At 34.8% G+C, this 22,500-nt stretch overlaps 2 protein-coding genes across 2 annotated transcripts in view; both read left to right on the top strand.

Annotated features, from left to right (window-relative positions):
• The window catches only part of LOC136832095 (uncharacterized), a 42,740-nt gene extending 26,303 nt beyond the window's left edge, over window positions 1–16,437 (top strand). The window contains exon 2 of the mRNA XM_067092740.1: window positions 12,956–16,437. Within this exon, the coding sequence (XP_066948841.1) occupies window positions 12,956–15,169 (2,214 nt within the window). The 3' untranslated portion in view covers window positions 15,170–16,437. The remainder of the gene's footprint in view (window positions 1–12,955) is intronic.
• Window positions 1–22,500, top strand: part of LOC136832337 (muscle M-line assembly protein unc-89-like) — a 502,631-nt gene that overhangs the window by 128,156 nt on the left and 351,975 nt on the right. Inside the window, 1 exon segment of the mRNA XM_067093248.1 lies at window positions 19,764–19,900. Within this exon segment, the coding sequence (XP_066949349.1) occupies window positions 19,764–19,900 (137 nt within the window).

The following is a 22,500-nucleotide window of genomic DNA, read 5'->3' as shown; positions in this document are numbered from 1 at the left end:
TCTCTCTCTCTCTCTCTCTCTCTCTCTCTCTCTCTCTCTCTCTCTCTATATATATATATATATATATATATGTATATATATTATATATATATGAGTTGTTTATGATTACTTATTTAGTCTTATTATTTGTTTAAAATGTGGGCAGAATGTTATAATAATAATAATAATAATAATAATAATAATAATAATAATAATAATAATAATAATAATAATAATAATAATAATATTATACCTATTCCACCAATAGATCAAGATAAATACAGGTCTTGTATTGGAATACAAACAGTTGGCACAACAATGTACCCAATAATAATAATAATAATAATAATAATAATAATAATAATAATAATAATAATAATAATAATAATAATACTGGAACAAAATATTTCACGATACGTCAGGTCTGTTACGCAAGGACTGACCATGTGATGAAAGCAGTCTCGAAGGCCAGGCCTATTTTTGGTCTAGAATAAAAATGCTCTTGGTGAAGAAGCATTCTGGAATGTGAGAATCTTTTGCTAACAGATATTGTTACCAATAAGTACCGTCTGGTGCTGAGTCGTCAGTTCTTGCGATAAATATTAAGATTAATATATTTTTCTGAGGTTCTGAGTAAGAATTGTCACGTGGTTGATATCAAGTTGCGTGGGTAACATTTTTCATGTTGTAGAAGTCAATATATATTTTCCTATTGCCTGTAAATTATAAGATAATAATATATTTTACTATTACCTGTACAGACGCACACAATGTAAATTTAATATCCTTGTTCCTCTGTCGTGTATTAATTAAATGATTTCCTGTTTTCTACTCACCTTTCATTTATTTAGCTTTTTGTTTATATACTTATTTTTATAATTCATTTATTATTCTTTTATTATCATTTCCTTATTATCTCTGACTGTTGGGAAGAGCGCTGAATCTCAAGGCTTTATATATAAAATTATATATGTATATATATATATATATATATATATATATATATATATATATATATATATATATATATATATATATATATATATATATATATATATATATATATATATATAGAAATTTTGAACATTATAAATATAAATCAGACTTATACTTTATAAGTAAAACGTACATTTACCCGTTTACAGATATAGGCAATCGTACGTACAGCGAAATATACGGAAAAAATTTACCCGCAGTTATGACTATGATAGGGAATTATAACAGCATAATTAATAATCACAAAAATTACCGCAAGAAATTAACATTTTGATGACGTCATCAAAGTCACAGGTCAAAAGTTCAACTGTATTCTGAGACCTAGCTGAAAACAAATCCAGAAAAACGTATAAATAAGTGAATGAAAAAAAATTTTTAATGAAGACTACAGACAGTTTAAATAAAAAAAAATAATGAAGACTGTAGAAAATTAAACAAAAAAGAGTTAAATTAAAGTTACAGAGAATTATGAAAGCGTTGAGTTAAATATAGACATAATTATGTGAAATGTATAATCATGTTTCCAGACTAATTGCCGATAAACATTAATGTTTTTCACGTCATGTTATTCAATGAATTTTATCAAAAGGAGATTTCTCTGAATTACTAATGGCACCAATTCCCTCATTAATCATGTGCATACGTATTTGCGCATAGACATATACACACACGCACACTTTTGTATATATATATACATACTGTATATCAACTAAGTCTCCTCTCTCTCTCTCTCTCTCTCTCTCTCTCTCTCTCTCTCTCTCTCTCTCTCTCTCTCTATATATATATATATATATAAATATATATATGTATATAAATATATAATATATATATATATATATATATATATATATATATATATATATATTACATATATATTATATATATATATATATTATATATATATATATATATATATATATATATATATATATATATATATATATATATATATATATATATATTGTACACAAATACACACATGTGAAACAGACAGACAAGAGTGTGTACGTGTGTGTCAGAGAGAGAGAGAGAGAGAGAGAGAGAGAGAGAGAGAGAGAGAGAGAGAGAGAGAAACTCAAGTTAATACTACCGCATTCTGCCGCTGTGACAATTAACAGCGAGTTTCACGTTTCCCTCCAGATCTAAAAAAAAAAATGTTAAAAATGTAAAAAAAAAATGAACATTTATTTTATTTCTTCCATTTCTGAAGAATTTTTTTAATTTTTAAAAGTCCCCAAATTATAAAAACCTATTTTAGCCATTTAATTAAAACAAACCGCCATCTACCCCGGTTTAAGAAAACCAGCCTACCACTCTACTATCACCGACACCACATACTTATGCCCCGCCTAGTTACCGGTAGTAGTGGTAGGTAGTGGTGGTTGGTAGTGGTGGTAGCAGCAGGCATGGTTGGGAGGTGTATATTTTTAAGTCCACCACATTGTCTGGTCGGTGGGTCCTCTTGCTGGCTAAGCTTTTGGCTAACGTGTGCTCCGACTGTTTGTCTGTTAGGCTGTTTATTTGTTAGACTTTTAGACTGTTTGTCTGCTAGACTGTTTGCCTGTTAGGCTGTTAGACTGTCTATTAGGCTGTTTGACTGTTTATCTGTTAGGTTGTTAGTCTGTTAGACTGTTGGTTAGGCTAATAGAATGTTTGTTTGTTAGACTGTTAGGCTGTTCTTTTGTTACACTGTTTGTCTGTTAGACTGTTTGTTTGGCTGTTTGTCTGTTAGACTGTTTGTTTGTTAGACTGTTAGGCTGTTTGTCTGTTAGACTGTCTGTTTGTTTGTTAGACTTTTAGACTGTTGGTCTGTTTGTTAGACTGTTAGTCTGTTAGGTTGTTAAACCGTTTGTCTGTTAGGTTGTTAGACTGCTTGTCTGTTAGACTGTTAGGCTGTTTGTCTGTTAGGTCGTTAGTCTGTTAGGCTGTTTGTTAGGCTGCTTGGCTGCCAGACTGTTTGTCTGTTAGGCTGTTACACTGTTTTTTAAACATATGCTCCGGCTGTGTTTCCCTCTCTATTCGACTATTTGTCTGTTAGACTATTTGTTTGTTACCTTTTTGTCTGTTAGGCTGATTTTAAAAGTTTGTTCTTGACTGTTTTACTATCTATTAGACTGTTTGTCTGTTAGGCTTTTAGGCTGTTAGACTGTTTTGTTAGACATATGCTCCGACAGTTTGTCTGTTAGATTGCTTTTTAAACATATGCTCCGAATATTTTTCTCTCTCTCTTGAGACTTTTTTGTCTGTTGGGATGTTAGACCGTTTTTTAAACATATGCTCCGACTTTTTTTCTCTTTCTCTTGAGACTGTTGCCTGCCATACTGTTAGACTGTTTTTAAACATACGGTCCAAAGAATTAGGTCTTTGGTCTCTCCCCGTGATTCGAGTTGCGGGGTGGGAGGGGGCGGGGTTGGTTACTGGAGTTGACCAATTTAAACGAAGGGGTTTTCCTGCTGGCCAGAGACTGTCAGCAAATTTCCCCGTTGACCGTGAGGTTAATTTCATTTGTTGCTATCTTATATACATACATACATACATACATACATACAATAAGTTTTTATAATTATTTGCATTTGTATCTGTAGAAAGTTTGTGAAAATTTTTTTAATTACGTTTATGCATAAATTTGTATTTAAATACATGTACATACATACGTACATACATACATGCATACATACATACACACAAAAATGGTTGTACCTGCAGATGGCTTATAGAAAATTATTCAATTCATTTTTGGACAGTTTACAGATGACAATATACATACATACATACATACATACATACATACATACATACATACATACATACATACATACATACATATTCTCTCTCTGTGCATTCAGTATTTTTCCTGAAACACAATCATATTTCGGAAAAGTAAATAATCTTTTATCAAAGTATTATACTTTATTTACGATAACATTCCTTTCCTGAAGTTGTATTATGTTTAGGAAATGCCAACAACATTTTGATATATCACCTACACTTTTTTTTTTTAAGTACCCGTCGCACCTTTGCCCTTAAGTAATAGGTCAGGGTCAACACAGGTCAGGCTCCACAGGTGAGAAATTCAGATGCTAAGCTTTCATCTCTCGTCAAAGCGAGAGATAGATCTATCCATTAACGTGTCACAGTAACGAAGGTCATTGACGCCGGTGGCCTAGAGAGAGAGAGAGAGAGAGAGAGAGAGAGAGAGAGAGAGAGAGAGAGAGGAGGGGGCGGGGCTCAGGAGGCGATGCTCTCTTGTCGAGAGTCTGTCGACCTCTGTCGATGTCTGAGAGAGAGAGAGAGAGAGAGAGAGAGAGAGAGAGAGAGAGAGAGAGAGGATAATTGGCTAACAAGATATTCACCTTTGTTCAATGTTTTTCAAGTTTCTTCTTAAGATCGTTTTTTTACATTTTTAGATATTCACACGGAGTTTGGAAAACGAACTTGCTCCCAATTGCGTGAGAACTGTTGTACATTATGAATAATAATAATAATAATAATAATAATAATAATAATAATAATAATAATAATAATAATAATAATAATAATAACATTCTGTACTATATATCTAGATAACATCTGCAAGGTTGTTTATAACGATATATATATATATATATATATATATATATATATATATATATATATATATATATATATATATATATATATATATATATATATATGCACTTAGATTTCCAAAGATGATTTGGAACGGCGTTAGCAAATGTTTTAGCCAGTTTCTTCAAATTTCAAGTCAATTTTTATGAAATTTTTCCTTGGGAAGAAATTTCCCGAATAAAAATATTTTGTTAAAGATTGCTAAAAATATTAATGACAAATGAAATATACATTTCGAACGCACAAAAATTCTGAAAAATACAATAATTTCTGCCGTCGACTTTCCTCCTAGTAAAAATTTCTCAGATTTTGTGTATTATATTGTCTCTACTTTATATAGAAGTAAAGGATATTATTATTATTATTATTATTATTATTATTATTATTATTATTATTATTATTATTATTATTATTATTATTATTATTATTATTATTGTAGAGAGAGCTTCTTTATTAATTTGCAAATCTATTTTTTCTCCTCTAATAACTGATCTCCTCTTCAGTTTCCGTGGAATATTTAAATTGTTCTCCAATACCCACTTGATTTCTGCGTTTATACCTTCCACTTTCAGTATTATTATTATTATTATTATTATTATTATTATTATTATTATTATTATTATTATTATTATTATTATTATTATTAAGAAAGTGGGCTCTATTCATATGGAACAAGCCCACTTGTGCCATTGACTTGAAATTCAAACTTCCAAAGATTATTATTATTATTATTATTATTATTATTATTATTATTATTATTATTATTATTATTATTATTATTAAGAAGATGAACCCTATTCATTTGGAACAAGCCCACCACAGCACAGGGTCCATTGACTTGAAATTCAAGCTTGTAAAAGATATGTTGTTCATCTGAAATAAGTAACAGAAGGTTACAGGAAATACAGAAAGAAGAGATCAGTTATTAGAGGAGAAAAAATAGAATTGCAAATTAATAAATAGATAGGTAAGAATGTAAGTAAATGATCAAAATACAAGGAGAATTGCTTATCCTATCCATTCTGTTCTTTAATTCCTCCTCGGATCATGTATGAAACTCACGAGGAATATTTCCTGCATTCGCTATCTTAAAGCAACTCCCGACGCCACGGTACATTAACAAGTCAAGTCATTCTCTCTGAAACTATCTGTTCTGACAGTTTGTCACTCAGGGAAAAAAAGGTTAATTCTGTGGGGGCAATTGCATTTTACTCAGATATATGATTTTGCATCTCATGCAACTCCAAAACTGCATTTTATGTCCTGAGATGTATTATAGCTTTTTCTTTCGCAATATTCTGATATTTTTTCTTGCTCTTTCTAATAAATCAAGCTTCCATTTATGAATTTTTAATTTTTTCTCTGTCGAATTATTTACCCTTGTATTATTCAGCTTTCTTATGTAAATTATTTACAATTATATTTTTTGGCTTTTTACTCCTTCTCTCTAGTCAGTTCAATTTTACATTTACACAGTTACGTAAACACAATTTTTTCTTTAATATGAAATAATATATATATATATATATATATATATATATATATATATATATATATATATATATATATATATATATATATATATTATATTTATTCCTTTCTCTAGTAAATTAAGAAATTATTTTAAAATAACATTTTCTACAGTAACATGATCGTATCCTCCACTCCTGTTACGCTCAAGGATAAATTATTTGTATTTTTTCATCATTTAGTAAACTGCTCATAGTTTGCGCTTTTTCTCCGAAAGAATTAAATTATATATCTGCGAGAAAAAACCAATCATTTTCAGTGCTATCAAGAACTCACCTTCATTTGCTTAGTTGCATTCAAGCAGGGCTTACACTCGAAGTTCTGATTGAATGCACTTAAGCAGATGGAGGTGAGTTCCTGAAAGCATTGAAAATGCTCAATTAAAATGTTCTGTGCCTCTGTAATGTTCTGCCGAGAATCTGAGAGGGTAGTGGAAAATGATGTAAAATTGCCGTAGAGTTTTAAAATGGTACCTCCCACGTAATTGCTTCTGCACCTTTCTTAATCTCTCTCTCTACCTGTCTAGCGCACTTGTAATTATCTCTTCGAGGGCGAAATCTAATTTGACGTTCGCGGAAACGTATAGAGAAAAATGACGTACCTGGGTTATTTGATTATTTCATTTTTTAAAATATAACTTCAAAAATGATTTTAATTAATTTTTGCCTGTTCTGCATAAACTTACATACATATAATATAATATAATATAATATATGTATATATATATATATATATATATATATACATATATATATATATATATATATATATATATATATATATATATATATATATATATATATATAAACGTATGTACGTATATAAACAGACAACAACGTACATACACACATACATAAATACACACACAAACGCAAGGCAACTTGATAAAGCAGCCCACTCACTCGCTCCGAATAACTCCATATAGTACCTCTGACGCGAGAGGTGAACAGCCTCTAAACCTGATGACGTCACACTTATCTACTGAAACATCTTCGAACAAATCGGGGTCTTAAATATTTCGGGTGGGCCATTTTTTGGCCCTCTCCCAGCGGGTGCATTCCCGGATGCCGTATTTAGCAGTTGGTCTTTATAGAGAGGATTTGGTATAAAAAGACCAGGTTTTGTGTTTTATATGATACCGGAAAGTTGGTGTTCATTGGAAGTTTATACGCTCACATATACACGCATACACAAACACAGTGTCTGTGTGTATGTGCATGTATGTATGTACGTATGTATGTTCAAGTATGTGATTACGTCCGTACATACGTATATATAGTATATATATATATATATATATATATATATATATATATATATATATATATATGTATATATATATATATATATATATATATATATATATATATATATATATATATATATATATATATATATATATATATATGTTATATATATATATATATATATATATATATATATATATATATATATATATATATATATATATATATATATATATATATATATATATATATATATATATATATATATATATATATATGAATGTATGTGGACGTGTCTGTGCAAGCAAAGTATCACAAAGAACCCACCACATATCTCAGCCCTCCCTTGTCAAGAGAAATCAGTCATATAACTGCTTGAACAAGCAAACGCATGTCAGTGCTTGGTTCAGTCAGAAACTGACATCAGTTTGTTGTGTTTTCCAAGTGACATTTGCTTGAGAAAACAATGGCTAACGAGGCTTGGGGGATTAGGGGGAGATACTCCCCCCAGCCCACACACAAGAGATACTGAGGTTTTAAGAGAAAGCCTGGAGAAAGAGAGAGAAGCTGTTATTTTAACTTGCCAATGATGATTTTTATTTCTGTCTTGTTTAGAGGGGAAAGTTGCAGAAGAATTAAGTATACCTTAGTTTAACCAGACCACTGAGCTGCTTAACAGCTCTCCTAGGGCTGGCCCGAAGGATTAGACTTATTTTACGTGGCTAAGAACCAGTTGGTTACCTAGCAACGGGACCTACAATTTATTGTGGAATCCGAACCACATTATAGCGGGAAATGAATTTCTGTCACCAGAAATAAATTCCTCTAATTCTCCAGTGGTCTGCCGGAGAATCGAACGCGGGCCCAGCACAGTGGTAGCCGAGAACGATATCGACCCGTCCAATGAGGAACTGGAAAATTGCAAAGATTAGTTTACATGTGTATTTGTGTATGTATATATCATATATGTGTAAGTATTATATATACATATACATATGTATGTAAGTATATGTATGTGTATATGTATATATCTGCATATGTATATTATTTATATATATACATGTATATAATATATGTATATACATATGTATATACATATATACATTTATATTTTATTTTTATATACCACTTCATGATACTTAATATAAATCTATCATTATATCTGATCAATGTTACGAGACAGCATGATATATTTATGCTTCAGATATATACATGAGTGTAGGTGTACGCCTGTGTGCTATTTTGCCAACCAGCACGCTTTCACACACAAACACACACACACACACACACACAGTCACTATGAAGGCACAAAATGCATTTTATTCCGTTGGCTACATAAGAATAAGCCTAATAAATTATGCACATTTTGCACTAAATCTGATAATTGCCTTTGTATTCATTAAACCTGATTTTTTTGCATTGGTTTTGTCAAGTTTCTTGACATACGCTTGCATATTTGAACATGCTTGATGAATGACTTTCATAATGAAATATATATATATATATATATATATATATATATATATATATATATATATATATATATATATACATATATATACATTTACATATTTACACATACACATACAGTATATATATGTATATTTTTTACAAATGATTAATTAAAACATTCAGACATTGTATGTACTTTTTTTTATATACATTTAGTTATTGTCGACTGATATTTTTATTGGCTAATTTATTAATTTTTCCATTTTAATTGTATACGTTCACTTTACGCCTTTAATAATAATAATAATAATAATAATAATAATAATAATAATAATAATAATAATAATCCTCTGCAGATAATCCACAAGACCATTACTCCTGATTCTATAAATAATAAATATAAAATTAATATTCATTCATTCTTGCACTTGAACAACCCTAGCCAACAATCTGTTCAATTAACTGATTTTAAAATTAAATAAAAGTAAAATAAAAAAGAATAAAATTAAAATAAAAACAAAATTGACAAATCAAAGGAAAATAAAACAGGAATGAAATTAAAAATAACGAGAAAGCTGACAAGCATTTAATGATGAAAGGAAGAAACTTGGCAGATTTCTTTCAGCTTATGGGATAGCTGTCAGCTATAGTCTCTCGACGCACCCACACAATCGTGTAGCGAGGAAGTGAGAGGTAGGAGGCAGTGGGAGGTAGGAGGCAGTGAGAGGGTAGGCGGCCGTATTGGTGGAAGAGGGAAGTATGAGATAGAAGCGAGGTAGGAGGTAGTGAGAGGGTGGGAGGCCATGTAGGTGGGGGAGAGATAGAGAGGAGACTAGAGGGTAGGTATGCGGCAGAAGCGATGTAGGAGGTAGTAGGGTTTGGGAGGCAGTGGGAGGTAGGAGGTAGTGGGAGGGTAGGAGGCCATATAGGTGGAAGAGAGGAGAGGAGGTATGAGACAGAAACGAGGTAGGAGGTAGTGGGAGGTAGGAGGAAGTGTGAGGGTGGGAGGCCATGTAGGTGGGGGAGAGGTAGAGGAGAGGTTTTGGGAGGTATGAGGCTATGTATGGTGGCCATGTTGTGGTGGAAAGCTTTGTGGGGGCCAAGGGAAATTTTCGGGTGGGTATCAGATGGATATGGGCAGCATTCCTTTTGCCTCTCAAGGTTGCCCCACGCTGAGTTATTTATTATCATCTCCTCTTCATCTTCTTCTTGGGCCACCAGAGTCAGGGCATGAAAAAAAGGGGCATAAATAGATACACAGCTGCTGGCTTTGTTTACGTGGGTGCGTTCTCATGCACATGGTTTGCTTAAAATTGCTTTTCTCCTTTGATTCTTGAGTGATTTTTGACTGCTTGACCTCTCTCTCTCTCTCTCTCTCTCTCTCTCTCTCTCTCTCTTTAATAAACGACTTTTCCTTCTTCTGTCATCTGATTTCTTCTTTCGGCATAAGATGAATTTGTGTTGTCTTTTATGACTCGAGAACAGAAGACGATCGGGATGGGACTAACACTCTTGTTTACCTTCTCAGAAAGTTTCTAAATTACTTTTTTGGTGTAGCTATCGTCGTATTTATATATATATATATATATATATATATATATATATATATATATATATATATATATATAAACATACATACATACATACATACACACACTTATATATATATATATATATATATATATATATATATATGTATATATATATGTGTTTATCTCTGTTTTGTCCATAAAACATTTTTGTTTTATTGTGTATGCTCTGGAGACATAAAGGATTGAAATCTCCCCCTAGCAAACTTACTATAATAATAATAATAATAATAATAATAATAATAATAATAATAATAATAATAATAATAATAATAATAATAATAATAATAATAATAATTCATAAGTGATTTTGATATTTGTATCACTGTTCAATGAATAATTAGTTATCATGAACTTTCCTTGAAGAGAAATGATTGGATTTTTCCAAATCAGAGAGAGAGAGAGAGAGAGAGAGAGAGAGAGAGAGAGAGAGAGAGAGAGAGTACGGACTGAAATCACTCACAACAGGAAAAATACAAAACCTTGTAACACCTATTTTTGGGTATTTTTGTTAATCAACGGGTATTCTTATACAGTATATGACCTCGTTATTATCATTATCATGAGTTATCATTATAATTTTATCTTGAAATTATTTCGAATGATCATCGGATGGTAACACTTCACTAGCATTTGTTTACTTTGATATCTTAGACCCTTGTGATGCAATTTCTTCTCAGCCAGAAATGGCCTTGAATCTATAACTGAGACACCCAAACTGCCTAACTGCACTTAACTGGCTTGTTCAGTTAGCGGAATGCAAACGACCAAACGTGAGTGGCCTTGCTTTGCCATGACTAATTATCATCATCACCCTTTTCCTCTGCATGCTTGTCCTCATCAACTCCAGACCCTTACCAGTTGAGATTACGCCCTTTCTCGACGAGAGATTACTCAGAAACCAAAGAAAAATTCTTTTGATGACTCTTTAAGATTTCAGTCTTTCGTCTTCCTTTTTCATGTTACCCTTCAGGCTCAAGTTTCTTTGTGTGACGACAAAAAGAGACATGAATGAATTTAGATTCCTACCCTTTAATGGTACATTTTTGGTATATCATTTCCCAATCTCTGTCTGCTGTGTTTTCGAATTGGTAAGAGTCTAATCCAATGCCATGATGCAGAAGTTGATGCTTCTGATCAAAGATGCCAATTTATTCCTCTGGTCAGGAAGCCAGTTGGTGCCCCTGGTCAGGAAGCCAATTCATGTTTCTGATCAAAGATGTCAATTGATGTTTCTGAATGAAGATACCAATTGATGCCTCTGGTCAAGAAACCAATTGATGTATCTGACTGAAGAAGCAATAGCTGTTCCTGATCAAAGAGGTCAATTGACCTTTCTGATCAAAGTTTCCAGTTGATGCTTCTGGTCAAAGATGCCAATTGATGCTTCTGGTCAGAAAGCCAGTTGATGTTCCTGATCAAAGAAACCAATTAATGTTCTTGGTCAGAGAAGCCAATTGATGCCTCTGGCCAAGGAGGCAAATATGCTTCACATCCAAAAGAGTCAATTAATGCATCTGATCAAAGAGGCCAGTTGGTGCTTCTGAAAGGACTTCCACTACCAGCTCTTTCTTCCGTCAACAGTGTCTGTCCCACACTGGCCTATTTTCAGTTAGATTTTTCCCGGAAAAGAACGCTCGCTTTAAGCACCCATTTTTCTATAGTTTCCTTGAAAGCTTTGTTTGTGAGATGCTGCTAGTGTAAAGAATATATTTCCGTCCAGCATACACAGCTGTTCCAGTTTGGTCATGCTGAATAAAAAAGCCATTGGTCCAGCAAGTATCCTGTTGCTATTCTGGACTTTATATCTATTTGCCTCCACATTAAATCAAAACTTTAAAATTAATGGTCTTTCATGCAGTTATCTAATGTCAATCTGCAGCCTGGCTGCAAATGTTTCATGATAAAGATTTATTTCTTCTGAGTAAGCAAGGTATTTCTAAATTTGCTCTCATGGCCGGTAATCTTATTAAATAAAGAGACATTAATCCACTAAATTTTAAAGACACTTATGTATTTGTTATCTCATGTACTTTTCCTTTTGCTTAACCTGTTATGTATTTAAACTACAGGCTGTCAGTCAGCTAATTATTATGGGATGTTCAGATGGCTTAAAATCAGTAACCAGCGAGTATCTAGGGGGGGTATATTCTTTACAGTAAGGCGAATGTTAGTTATCAGAAATATCATTCGTACTATCATTATCACACATAAATCAAAAAAAGAATTAAGACAAAGGTTTTACTCTGATATCTCATACAGCAGCAGCACTGTAATATTGGGTGGTCTTTACAGCCAGTAGATTCTTGGCGTGGGAAGACGACGACGGCAGCCGTGACAGGTCTGGTGACAGAGCTGGTGGTGTCAGGGGCTTCAGCCATTTTATCCCGCTCCGGTGGATCCCTTGTCACCCTTATCCTTTTTTCCTACTTATCTCTTGCCTTCAGTATGCTCTGCCTATTGTATGGACTCTGATGAGAAAGCACTTTTAAACTTAGAAACTTTCACGAAAGTGGCAATGATCACTAAGTTTTGGTTATGTGGCGTCAACAGAGGACCATGTTGGGAGAACAGTACAGCATGACGATGCTGGGCAGGAGGAAAGCTTCCACGACTCGCGAATTGCTCTACACTTCGTTGCTACCCTCTGCAGGGCCCACTAGACTTTGCTATAATAACGAGGTCAATGGTGAAGTAGGAGGAGGTGAACTGGTCCCATATCGGTCCCACCACGCAAGCAATATAATTTGGACTGATTTAGACGGTGCTCCACTCACTGTTCACCGTAAGTCGCAGCATCTTGGATATGATTTTGGCGATCTAGATCTTCCTCATCTCAACAGGCGACAATCCTATGTTGACTACGATGATGTTGATGACCAAGATATGACCCCGCGTAGGCAAAGACGGTCCCTAACTAATAATCTGGAGGTAGGAGACTATGATTTAGGCTCCTTTATTTACAGAAGACCATCTAAAGAAGAAAGGGAAGAGTATGGAGAACATTACAGAGCAACTATGCCTTTCCAGCCAGTTATTGTTGAGGAAGAAACGGATACACCACCAGTGTCAGCCCTGTGCCGCTCTGACACAGTTGCAAATCTGCTGACAAAGTATGCTAATTTCTCAACCAAGCGAGAATTTGGTTACAAAGCACCAGATAGTGCTTGGTCACGTCACATTGGCAAGACAAGAGATTTTCTGTCAACATTGCCTGATTTTGAAGAAGAGCCACTACAGCAGGGTAGCAATAATGATATGGCACTCGTTCCTGCAGCAAAATCTCAGACTCCCACACGATATGATGGTGATGTTAGTTCAGCTCGCATAGCAAGCCCTAAGGAACGTTCACGTTCTCACACTCCTCTTGGAATTTCGAGCCCCAGGGAAAATTCAGTCTTTCAAAGGGAATCCATGGATGATGGCTTCAGGGAAAGATCCAGGGGTCGTGAGAGCTCTTTCTTGGCTAGAGAAGATTCCAGTATCAGGACCAGGCGCTATGAAGGCTCTCTGTCAAGTCGTGATCTATTGGGTAGGGACTCTGTTTACAGCAGCCTTGAAGAGCCTAGTATCCCACCATCACGAAAACGCTTTTCTAACATTTATGAAGAAGATGACGAAGCTCTTCCCACAAGTCCAAAACCAAGAGAGGAGAAAGAGCCAGAACCATTTGCAAGTGATGTTCCAGACTACTTGATGCAGTTGCCTGAGATGATGGGTCCAAGGGCCCGTCCTGGGGGCGCCCTGGAACGCTACAGGCAAAGGAAAGCCAAAGAAGCCCAGGGAATCTTTGAACATCCTGATTACTCTAAGTACTATGCAGGAGAGGAGAATGATCTACCTCCTGCTCCTCAGAAGACAACCCAACCTCAACAAACTGAGAGGAAACCAGAGAGGAAAGATTCACAAGATGATGTGCAGAACCATAAATCTGAATCTCAGTACACAGATGGAATCTCGGTCAGGAAGACAAGAGAATCAAGCAGTAAAGTTAGTGAGGATTCACAACACAGGGGACAGCAGGACACATACAATCATGCACCCCACTGTCCTCATAGCCGGAAATCACGGGACCCTTACAGCCCACCTCCTACTGACAGGCGGCAGCGATCGTCACAAGATCCGTACCAGCGATCAATTTCTGATCCGTATGGTCGGCCAGCTCCCAACTATGGGGATATAGGAATGGAGGATCCATATGGCAGAATGCCACCGGATCCATATGGCCGCAGGTATCAAGATCCATACTCTAAACCAATGCAGGATCCTTATGGTGGAAGATACATGTATGATCCCTATGGCAGCAGACCGATGCAGGAGCCTTACGGAAGACCTCCACTGGGCCCATACAGAAGTCAGGGCGTGGAGGAAGATTTTGACAGTCGGCCAAGCAGAGGCAGACAAGTCAGACGAGGGCTCCAGGCAGAAGAGAGCAGCGAAGCACAGTACGGAAGAGAATACAGCGCGGGCCGCCAGCCCTATGGGAGAAACACAGAAGAATACGGCAATGGTTACAGCGCAGGTCACAGCAGTAGTAGCTCCATGCACGGGACTAGAGGGCATGGAGGAGATTTGAGTAACGGGACTGACGTCTTCACGGATAGGAAGAATCGCATTGTTGGGCAGATCATGCCTTTCATCGACGAGGACGACAGAAGTGGCCGAAGTCTCACTCCCAGAGAGGAGGAGCGCAGGGCTGTGGGGAAACTCGCCCAGAAGTACTTGAGGCCCAGAGCTGTTCGAGATCAGTACCTGGACGATGAGTAAGGCTTGGGTGATGGTTGTTATCTTGAAACTCAAGACTTCCTTAGGGAAAAGGAAGCTTTTGTACATAATGTTATTCGTTAGCTTTGCATAAATATCCCATTGTTTTTTTTTTTTTAATAAAATATGGCATCTTAGCATTTTAAGTTATATCATATATGCAACACTTTAGTCTAGAGTACTTCTTGAGCTTGATGATTCATGATTTAGGGAAGAAGGTGATGAAACGATGACGATTCCTTTTGTTCAAATTCAGATGCCAAAAAAAAAAGATATAACATAATTTTCTATTGGATGTATATATCTATATCGGTTGTTACTTATTTGTTATGTATGATTTTTGACAATAATTTTTTTGATATTAGTGAACCTATGCAAAAATAATGTACCCTGATTTGGTCAATAATGTCAGTTCTGACATTAAATCATAGTTTTTGTAGATCAAGTTCCACTAAAGGCCATTTTGGTATGTCCATTTTATCCCCTCACTGTACCCTTATATTACCTCATTTGAACGACTATCGAGAAATGAATTATTGACTAGCTTAGCATGAAGAAGAAACGCTGAAGACATAGAACTCTGATGTATGTAATATGTAGAAAGCAGTAGCCTATAACCTTTTGTAACTTGCTGAGGATATTGGCCTGTTGTTAGCCAAAGGTAATTTGTATCTTGCTGAGCAAAGAAACACTTTATCCAAATAGCTGGTGCCAATTTGATTTGGGGCCTATTCTGTCAGTACTTAAAAAAAACACCGTTTATATCTTTGTTTTTACTGAAAGACTGCCTTGAAGGGTTAGTATGCCTGACTGAAATCTACTGAAAGAATTTATGTGAACTCCTCAAGATGTTTCATTGTTATTGAGTGACATAAGTCCTGGAAAGTCTTCAGCAATAGTGAACATTGGACTATTCTCCCTCAGGTCTTTCTTAATAAGGTTTGTTAGCAAAAATATAGTAAATATAAAAGAAAAAGAATTAAGATAAAGGAGCGAACACAAGGAAACCTCAAAAAACCTTCAAGATACACTTGAAGAAAGAAGTGATATGAGAACAGAAGGCTGTGCATCGATGTTTGTAAGACTGGTTTGTGAAACTCTTTATTATAGGATAGGATACTAGGCCCCGGAAACTGGGCAGTGGCTTAACCGTAACAGGTGTATCAATTTTTGTTTCTGACTAAACTGGAGATGTTTTGTATTTTGAAGGAACTTTGCTGCAGGCTTCCGCTGTCAATTTTCATTTTTTATTTTGATTTATTGGTTTAGTTTTTCTGTCGTTCTGCCCAGCTGCTTATTTTGTTTTGAGTTCAACATTCTGCTTTCAGTCGAAGGGCAATATACGTTAAATGCTGCCATATATAAAAAAATGCTGTACGGAATAGGTTTAATTTATTCATGATTTTTATGTTTTCATTTCAAGTACCTGTGGCTCACACCTTTTTTTCCTCATTTCATTTAGAGTTTCTTTCAAATGTCTACTTTTACCAAGAATCATAGCATATCAAAAGTTATCACAGAGCTTTTTGTACAGTTTCAAATTCCCAAAATACTGAAAATATATAAAAGCTTCTGCCAAGCTTGCAAAAAATGGCCACAGTCAGTCTTCCTTTCTGATGCAAACAAATGCTAAAGGAAATGATCAAATTATCATCCAAACTTCTTTAGATTGATCTTGTTTAAGCAAGCTACATTTTTTTGTTTATTTTGTAATCAAGCTTGTCTTCTGACTTAGTTTTACGTTCTGAGTGTTGCTGGTAAACAAACATCACATTTTTTTTGTTTTATTTTTGTTTTGTGTTAGCAAATAAAGTAGAATCGCTTTCGTAACAATTTATTTGTACTTTTTATTAGGCTTAGGCACTTTTTACGTTAGGCTTTTTACATTGACAGTTATCTTGATTAACATATCACGTGACCACGTTAGGTAATTTTTTCAATTAGTTGATACATTTGACTTTAGGATAACCTAGACAGGTTCAGTCATCTTACTTTTATTCTGCTTCAATAATAAGTAAATTGGGAGTAGATCTTTTGATGAAAATATTTCTTTGATTCATTCGTTTATAGACTTCTGCATATAAAGTAATATATATATATATATATATATATATATATATATATATATATATATATATATATATATATATATATATATATATATATATATATATATATATATATATATATATATATGTATGTATGTATGTATTGCACACATGTATAAAATGAGACTGCAATGTCATTATGAAATTAAAATTCATTATCATTTTAATTCAGTTTCTCTAAGATGACTGACCCTACCCGATTCTCTCACCTCCGAATATATATATATGTCCGTCCTCTCAAAAGAATGATCCTATTTTATTTATATATGAAACCAGTAATGCCTCATTCGTTTGTATAGACTGATAAATTTTATGTAAATTTTGTCATAATAAACAATGGAAATGAAAAATGTGGAGTTTTTATTTCTCATACCCTGTATCAATGAGTTATTTTTTAGAACCCTGTATCAATGATCTTTTATTTTTCATAACCCTGTATCAGTGATCTTTTATTTTTCACAACCGTGTATCAATGAGTTTTTTTTTATTCCCTGTAGCAATGATCTTTTATTTTTCATAACGCTGTATCAGTGGTGTATATAAATTTGACCCTTTTCGTTTTACAAATCTGTGAGGTTGATTCTTGATCTTGAATTTCCCTGAGATAATCTAGGAGATTTTATTTTTCATACCCTGTATCAATGAGCTTTTATTTTCTTCACAACCCTGTATCAGTGGTGTGTGTAAATTTGACTCTTTTGGTATGACAAATATGTGAGGTTGTGTCTTGATCTTAAATTTCCCTAAGATAACCCAAGCGATTTTATTTTTCATATCCCGTATCAGTGAGCTTTTTTTCATAACCCTGTATCAATGGTGTATCTAATCTTTGACTTATGATGGGACAAATATGTGAAGTTGAGTCTTGACCTTAAATGTCCGTAAAATAACCCCAGAAAGTTCATAATCTTAGGCCATATGAGGCCAGACTGTTCAGGTACTTAATCCCATGATACCTGTGGAAGTAGAAGTTTCCAGATATGGGCTACGGAAGTTGATTTATAGATGAACACGTTAATAAAATGCAGGAGGAACTTTATGAAATAAATAAAGGGATTATGAGTGCTGTCTTAACATTTCCAAAGGAATTTTGAAGGAGTTTCAAGTTCCAGTGTTGTTACACAATTGAAATTGCATTTTTCATAAAAATAATTCAAAGTAATTTTCATACATTCATATTAAATATCAGTGTATCATTAATTGATCTGATCATTTTACTGTATGCCAGACAAAATACTTTGCAGAATCTTTGCAATTATTACTTGATAAATTTAAGATAAGAAAATGGTTTTAATTACCATCCATTTGAATGTAAAAATGAACATAGATGTATTTAAAAACAGAGAATGAATAGACCATTACTCAATGTGGAACAATATAGTTGTAATGCCACTGGGCTAAAATGCCCAGAAATCTAGTCAGGCAAGAAATGGAGAATTACGAAAGATCGACAGAATTTGAAGGTGAGTTTTTCTTTCTAACTTGTTCATGTTTGTTGTTGTTGTCAAAAGTTGAATTCTACATTCGAGTGTTGAATGTTTTATTTTTTAATTTTAGAATTCGTAATAAAATTTTTTGCTTGGTTGACGTGATTCTTGAATGTATATTTGATTTTTGGAATAATGTTTTAAAGCATGAACAACTGTGGTTTATGTTGCTGGAATAATTGTGTAATTTTGTTCAGTTTGATAGACTGCATGGTTATATTTCTGTGTAGAATGTATTTAACATAGGTACTTTTTACTTTCATTACAGTAATGATTTTATATTAAAAAAAGAAAAATGAAGTCTTATTTCTGTGCAATTTTTTTTTTCAAATTATGTTTTGAGTTTATGGCTGTTAGTAACTGCATGCAAGTTGAATTCATTGTTAACTGTTAACTGATATTTTATCTTGAAATTTTAATGCTTATCTTTGCTGATTCATAATGGATAATGTAAAAATTCTGTTATAAAATTGAATGCCTTATGAATGAAGCAATTGTCTTTTAGCTTGGCAAAAATAAATTGGTTCTTTGCTGTACAGTACACTTTTGATTAAAGTAATAATATTACTGCTTCTTATAAGATTGAGTTGAGTTTAGTGAATGTTATTTTGCTATTAAATTTTGCCAACATTTTGTATCCCAACAACTGACCCTGAATCTAGTTTGCCAAAGTTGTTCACAAAACAAATTGCTTTCCATTCTCCAAACTGTACGAAGTCAAATAAAAGTAAATCATTCAAATCTTGACCCATTTTCTCTAGTTCCTTGTACCATGTTCTTGACATGTTCTGAACGGGTAGTCAACCTTTTTCTTTGAAATGTTGTGAGCCACTCACCACCCATTTTCTTTCAAATGTCCTCAGCCACTCACCACCCGTTTTCTCCCAAAAGTCCACAGCCACTCACCACCCGTTTTCCTTCAAATGTCCTCAGCCACCCACCACCCGTTTTCTTTCAAATGTCCTCAGCCACTCACCATCCGTTTTCTTTCGCAACTCACAGCAGGAAAAATCAGAGACGAAGACTGTGACCAAAGTCAGCTACACTGTGCTGGACAATTACAAGCCAGACGACATCGAGGGATTAGAAGTAGTAGCTGGGCAGACGGTTGAGCTCATTGACAAATCCAGCCCTCACAAGTAAGTAGATTCGACAGTGAATTCTACATGTATCTTTTTCAAGCAATCTACGTTGCGTAGACTGATGTCATGGTTGGATATCTAATTGCTGCTTTATGTATTATCATTGTATCTTGATTTCCACTGCCAAAGATCGGTAATCTCTGTTTCTATCAATCAGTAGTAGATTTCCAGTCTCGCCATTGATTGCTCGTAATGGACATCCAATCATTCTTGCACGCTTAATTTATTTTGTCCCCTTCCTACCTAAGGTACTCCATTTCACAAATGCTATTTTGCACGCATCATTGCATCATAAAAATTACTGTTTATGGTCAGTATGGACCACGAAGCCATACAATTCCTTCAAAATATGTTTCTGATGATCTAAACGAATGATTAAAACCTGGACGTATTAAAATTTCTCTTCAACGAAACTGACTGAAGAAGTTTGTGGTAACTAAATTATATATAAACCGAAACTATTAAATTCTTAATGGGTTTTTTGATTCAAATAATGTCTTTCGTTTGTATGGGGATGACTCTAGGGGTTATAAATAATTCCTCTGTGCCATGGATAAAAATAATCCTATTTTACAAATTATAAGTAACAAATAGAAAGTGTTCCAGTTTACAAATCATGCTGGATTTTGATAAATGTAAACCAGTTGCGAATTTTAAAGGCTTTCCTTCATAAGCTGCTTCATTCTCTCTTATAGTAAACTTTGCTATTTTAGTGCTGTATCACATGCAGGCATAATACACAGATGTATTTGTGTATGTTCTTGTATGGATTTGTGCATTATTTTCACCAAAAAGTCTATCCCTTAAGATGAGTTAGCTTCAGGGGAAAACCAGACTAACTTATGGTTCTTTGACTGAATGCTATTTTGGCACTTCATGGAAACTATTGCCCTAGGAAGTGCCATTAGCTTTGGATACTCTGGAAGGTGCCATTGCCTTGGAAAACTTCGGAAAGTGCCGTTGGCCTGGGATACTCTGAAAAGTGCCACTAGCTTTGGATACTCTGGAAAATACCATTGGCTTAAGAAACTCTAGAAAGTGCTCATTGGTTGGGAAACAGTGGAAAGTGCCAGTGGCTTTGGAAACTCGGGAAAGTGGCAGTGACTTAAGATAATCTGGTACGCACTGCTGACTTGGGAAGTTCTGGAAAGTGCCAGTGGCTTGAGAAAGCCTAGGAAGAGCCATTCTTTAGGATTCTCTGGAAAGTGCTAGTGGCTAAGGACACTGTGGTAAGTGCCAGTGGTTTTGGATACTCTGGAAAGTGCCAGGGACGTAGGAAAACTCTGGGAAGTGCCAGTGGCATGGGAAACACTGGAAAGTGCCACCAGCTTTGGATACTCTGAAATTGCCAGTGGCTTGGAAACTCTGAAGGTGCCAGTGGCTTGGGAAACTCCGAAAATATCGGTGGCTTGGGAAACTCGGGAAAGTGGTATGGCTTGCGGTAATGTGGAAAGCATTATTGACTTAGGATACTCTGGAAAGTGCCAATGGCTTAGGATACTGTGGAAAGCCCCAGTGGCTTGGGATACTCTGGAAAGTGCCAGTGGCTTGGGATATAGTGGAAAGTGCCAATGGCTCGGGAAACTGAAAGTGTCAGTGGCTTGGGAAACTGACAACTGCCAGTGGCTCAGGATATTCTGGTAAGTACCAAAGCTGGTGCCAAGGGCTTAAGAAACCCTAGTTAATGTTCCAGGGTTAAGTAACCCAAACGAGGCTCAGGGACCTCTAGGAAATGCCATTAGCTTGAAAAACTCTTGGATGTATTAACAGTCTAAAAAAACTCCGGGAAGCTCTTATGGCTTAGGAAACCTAGGAAGTACCCTTGGCCTGGGAAACTTTAGGAAGCAGCAATGGCTTGGAAACTCTTGAGGTGTTTCTTAAGGTAGAGAGGAGATTTGTCGTCAGTTGGAAGCACTTTACTGCTTAAAGTAAACTTAAACCTTTTACTTTATACAGCTTGAAAGCCTGGAGGGAGAAAATAAATTTGCCCTTGATCCTCAAGTGTAGATATTTCTATAACTATATTGTGCTCATAAGCTGGTCAAAGCTGACGATGCAATCCCAGTACATACGAGTATAATTGTGTCATGATAAATAATAGCTATTACCACATCAAGGATGGAGAGCCATCTGAATAGTAAGTAATGTCTCCTTCAAACAACACCACATTCAAAGGAATTCTGAGTATCCTTCTTCATCATCTTATTTATCATCTTACTGCCGCCGTTCAGCTTAGATGTTTTTCCTTCATTGAACCAGGCGAGAACCTCTGATCAAAGGCCCCTTTGTAGGATTTCTGCCTCCTCATTGCCTATTAATTTTTCCCTCTGGGTGGAGATAAACATCACACCCCAGACCCAGGGAGAATGGGATGGTCTTGCTCCCAACAACATCCACCACTGCCTTTGATATCGAGTCTGGGATTAGGCCCAAACTAGATTCATGAAATTAGGCCTGAAGCAGATCTTCTGAGCTATTCTTTTTATAGGATGCAATTGCTTGGAAGTACTGCTTCTTTTTGTAATGCTGAATGGCTGTTTTATCTATCATTGTTAACCTGCGTCATCTCTTATATTAATTCAGACTAATCTTTTCGT

This window comes from Macrobrachium rosenbergii, chromosome 49 (assembly GCF_040412425.1).
Source record: "Macrobrachium rosenbergii isolate ZJJX-2024 chromosome 49, ASM4041242v1, whole genome shotgun sequence".
NCBI classification, from domain to species: domain Eukaryota; kingdom Metazoa; phylum Arthropoda; class Malacostraca; order Decapoda; family Palaemonidae; genus Macrobrachium; species Macrobrachium rosenbergii.
The sequence above is the reverse complement of the archived record's forward strand: the minus strand, read 5'-3'. Positions and strand labels throughout refer to the sequence as shown.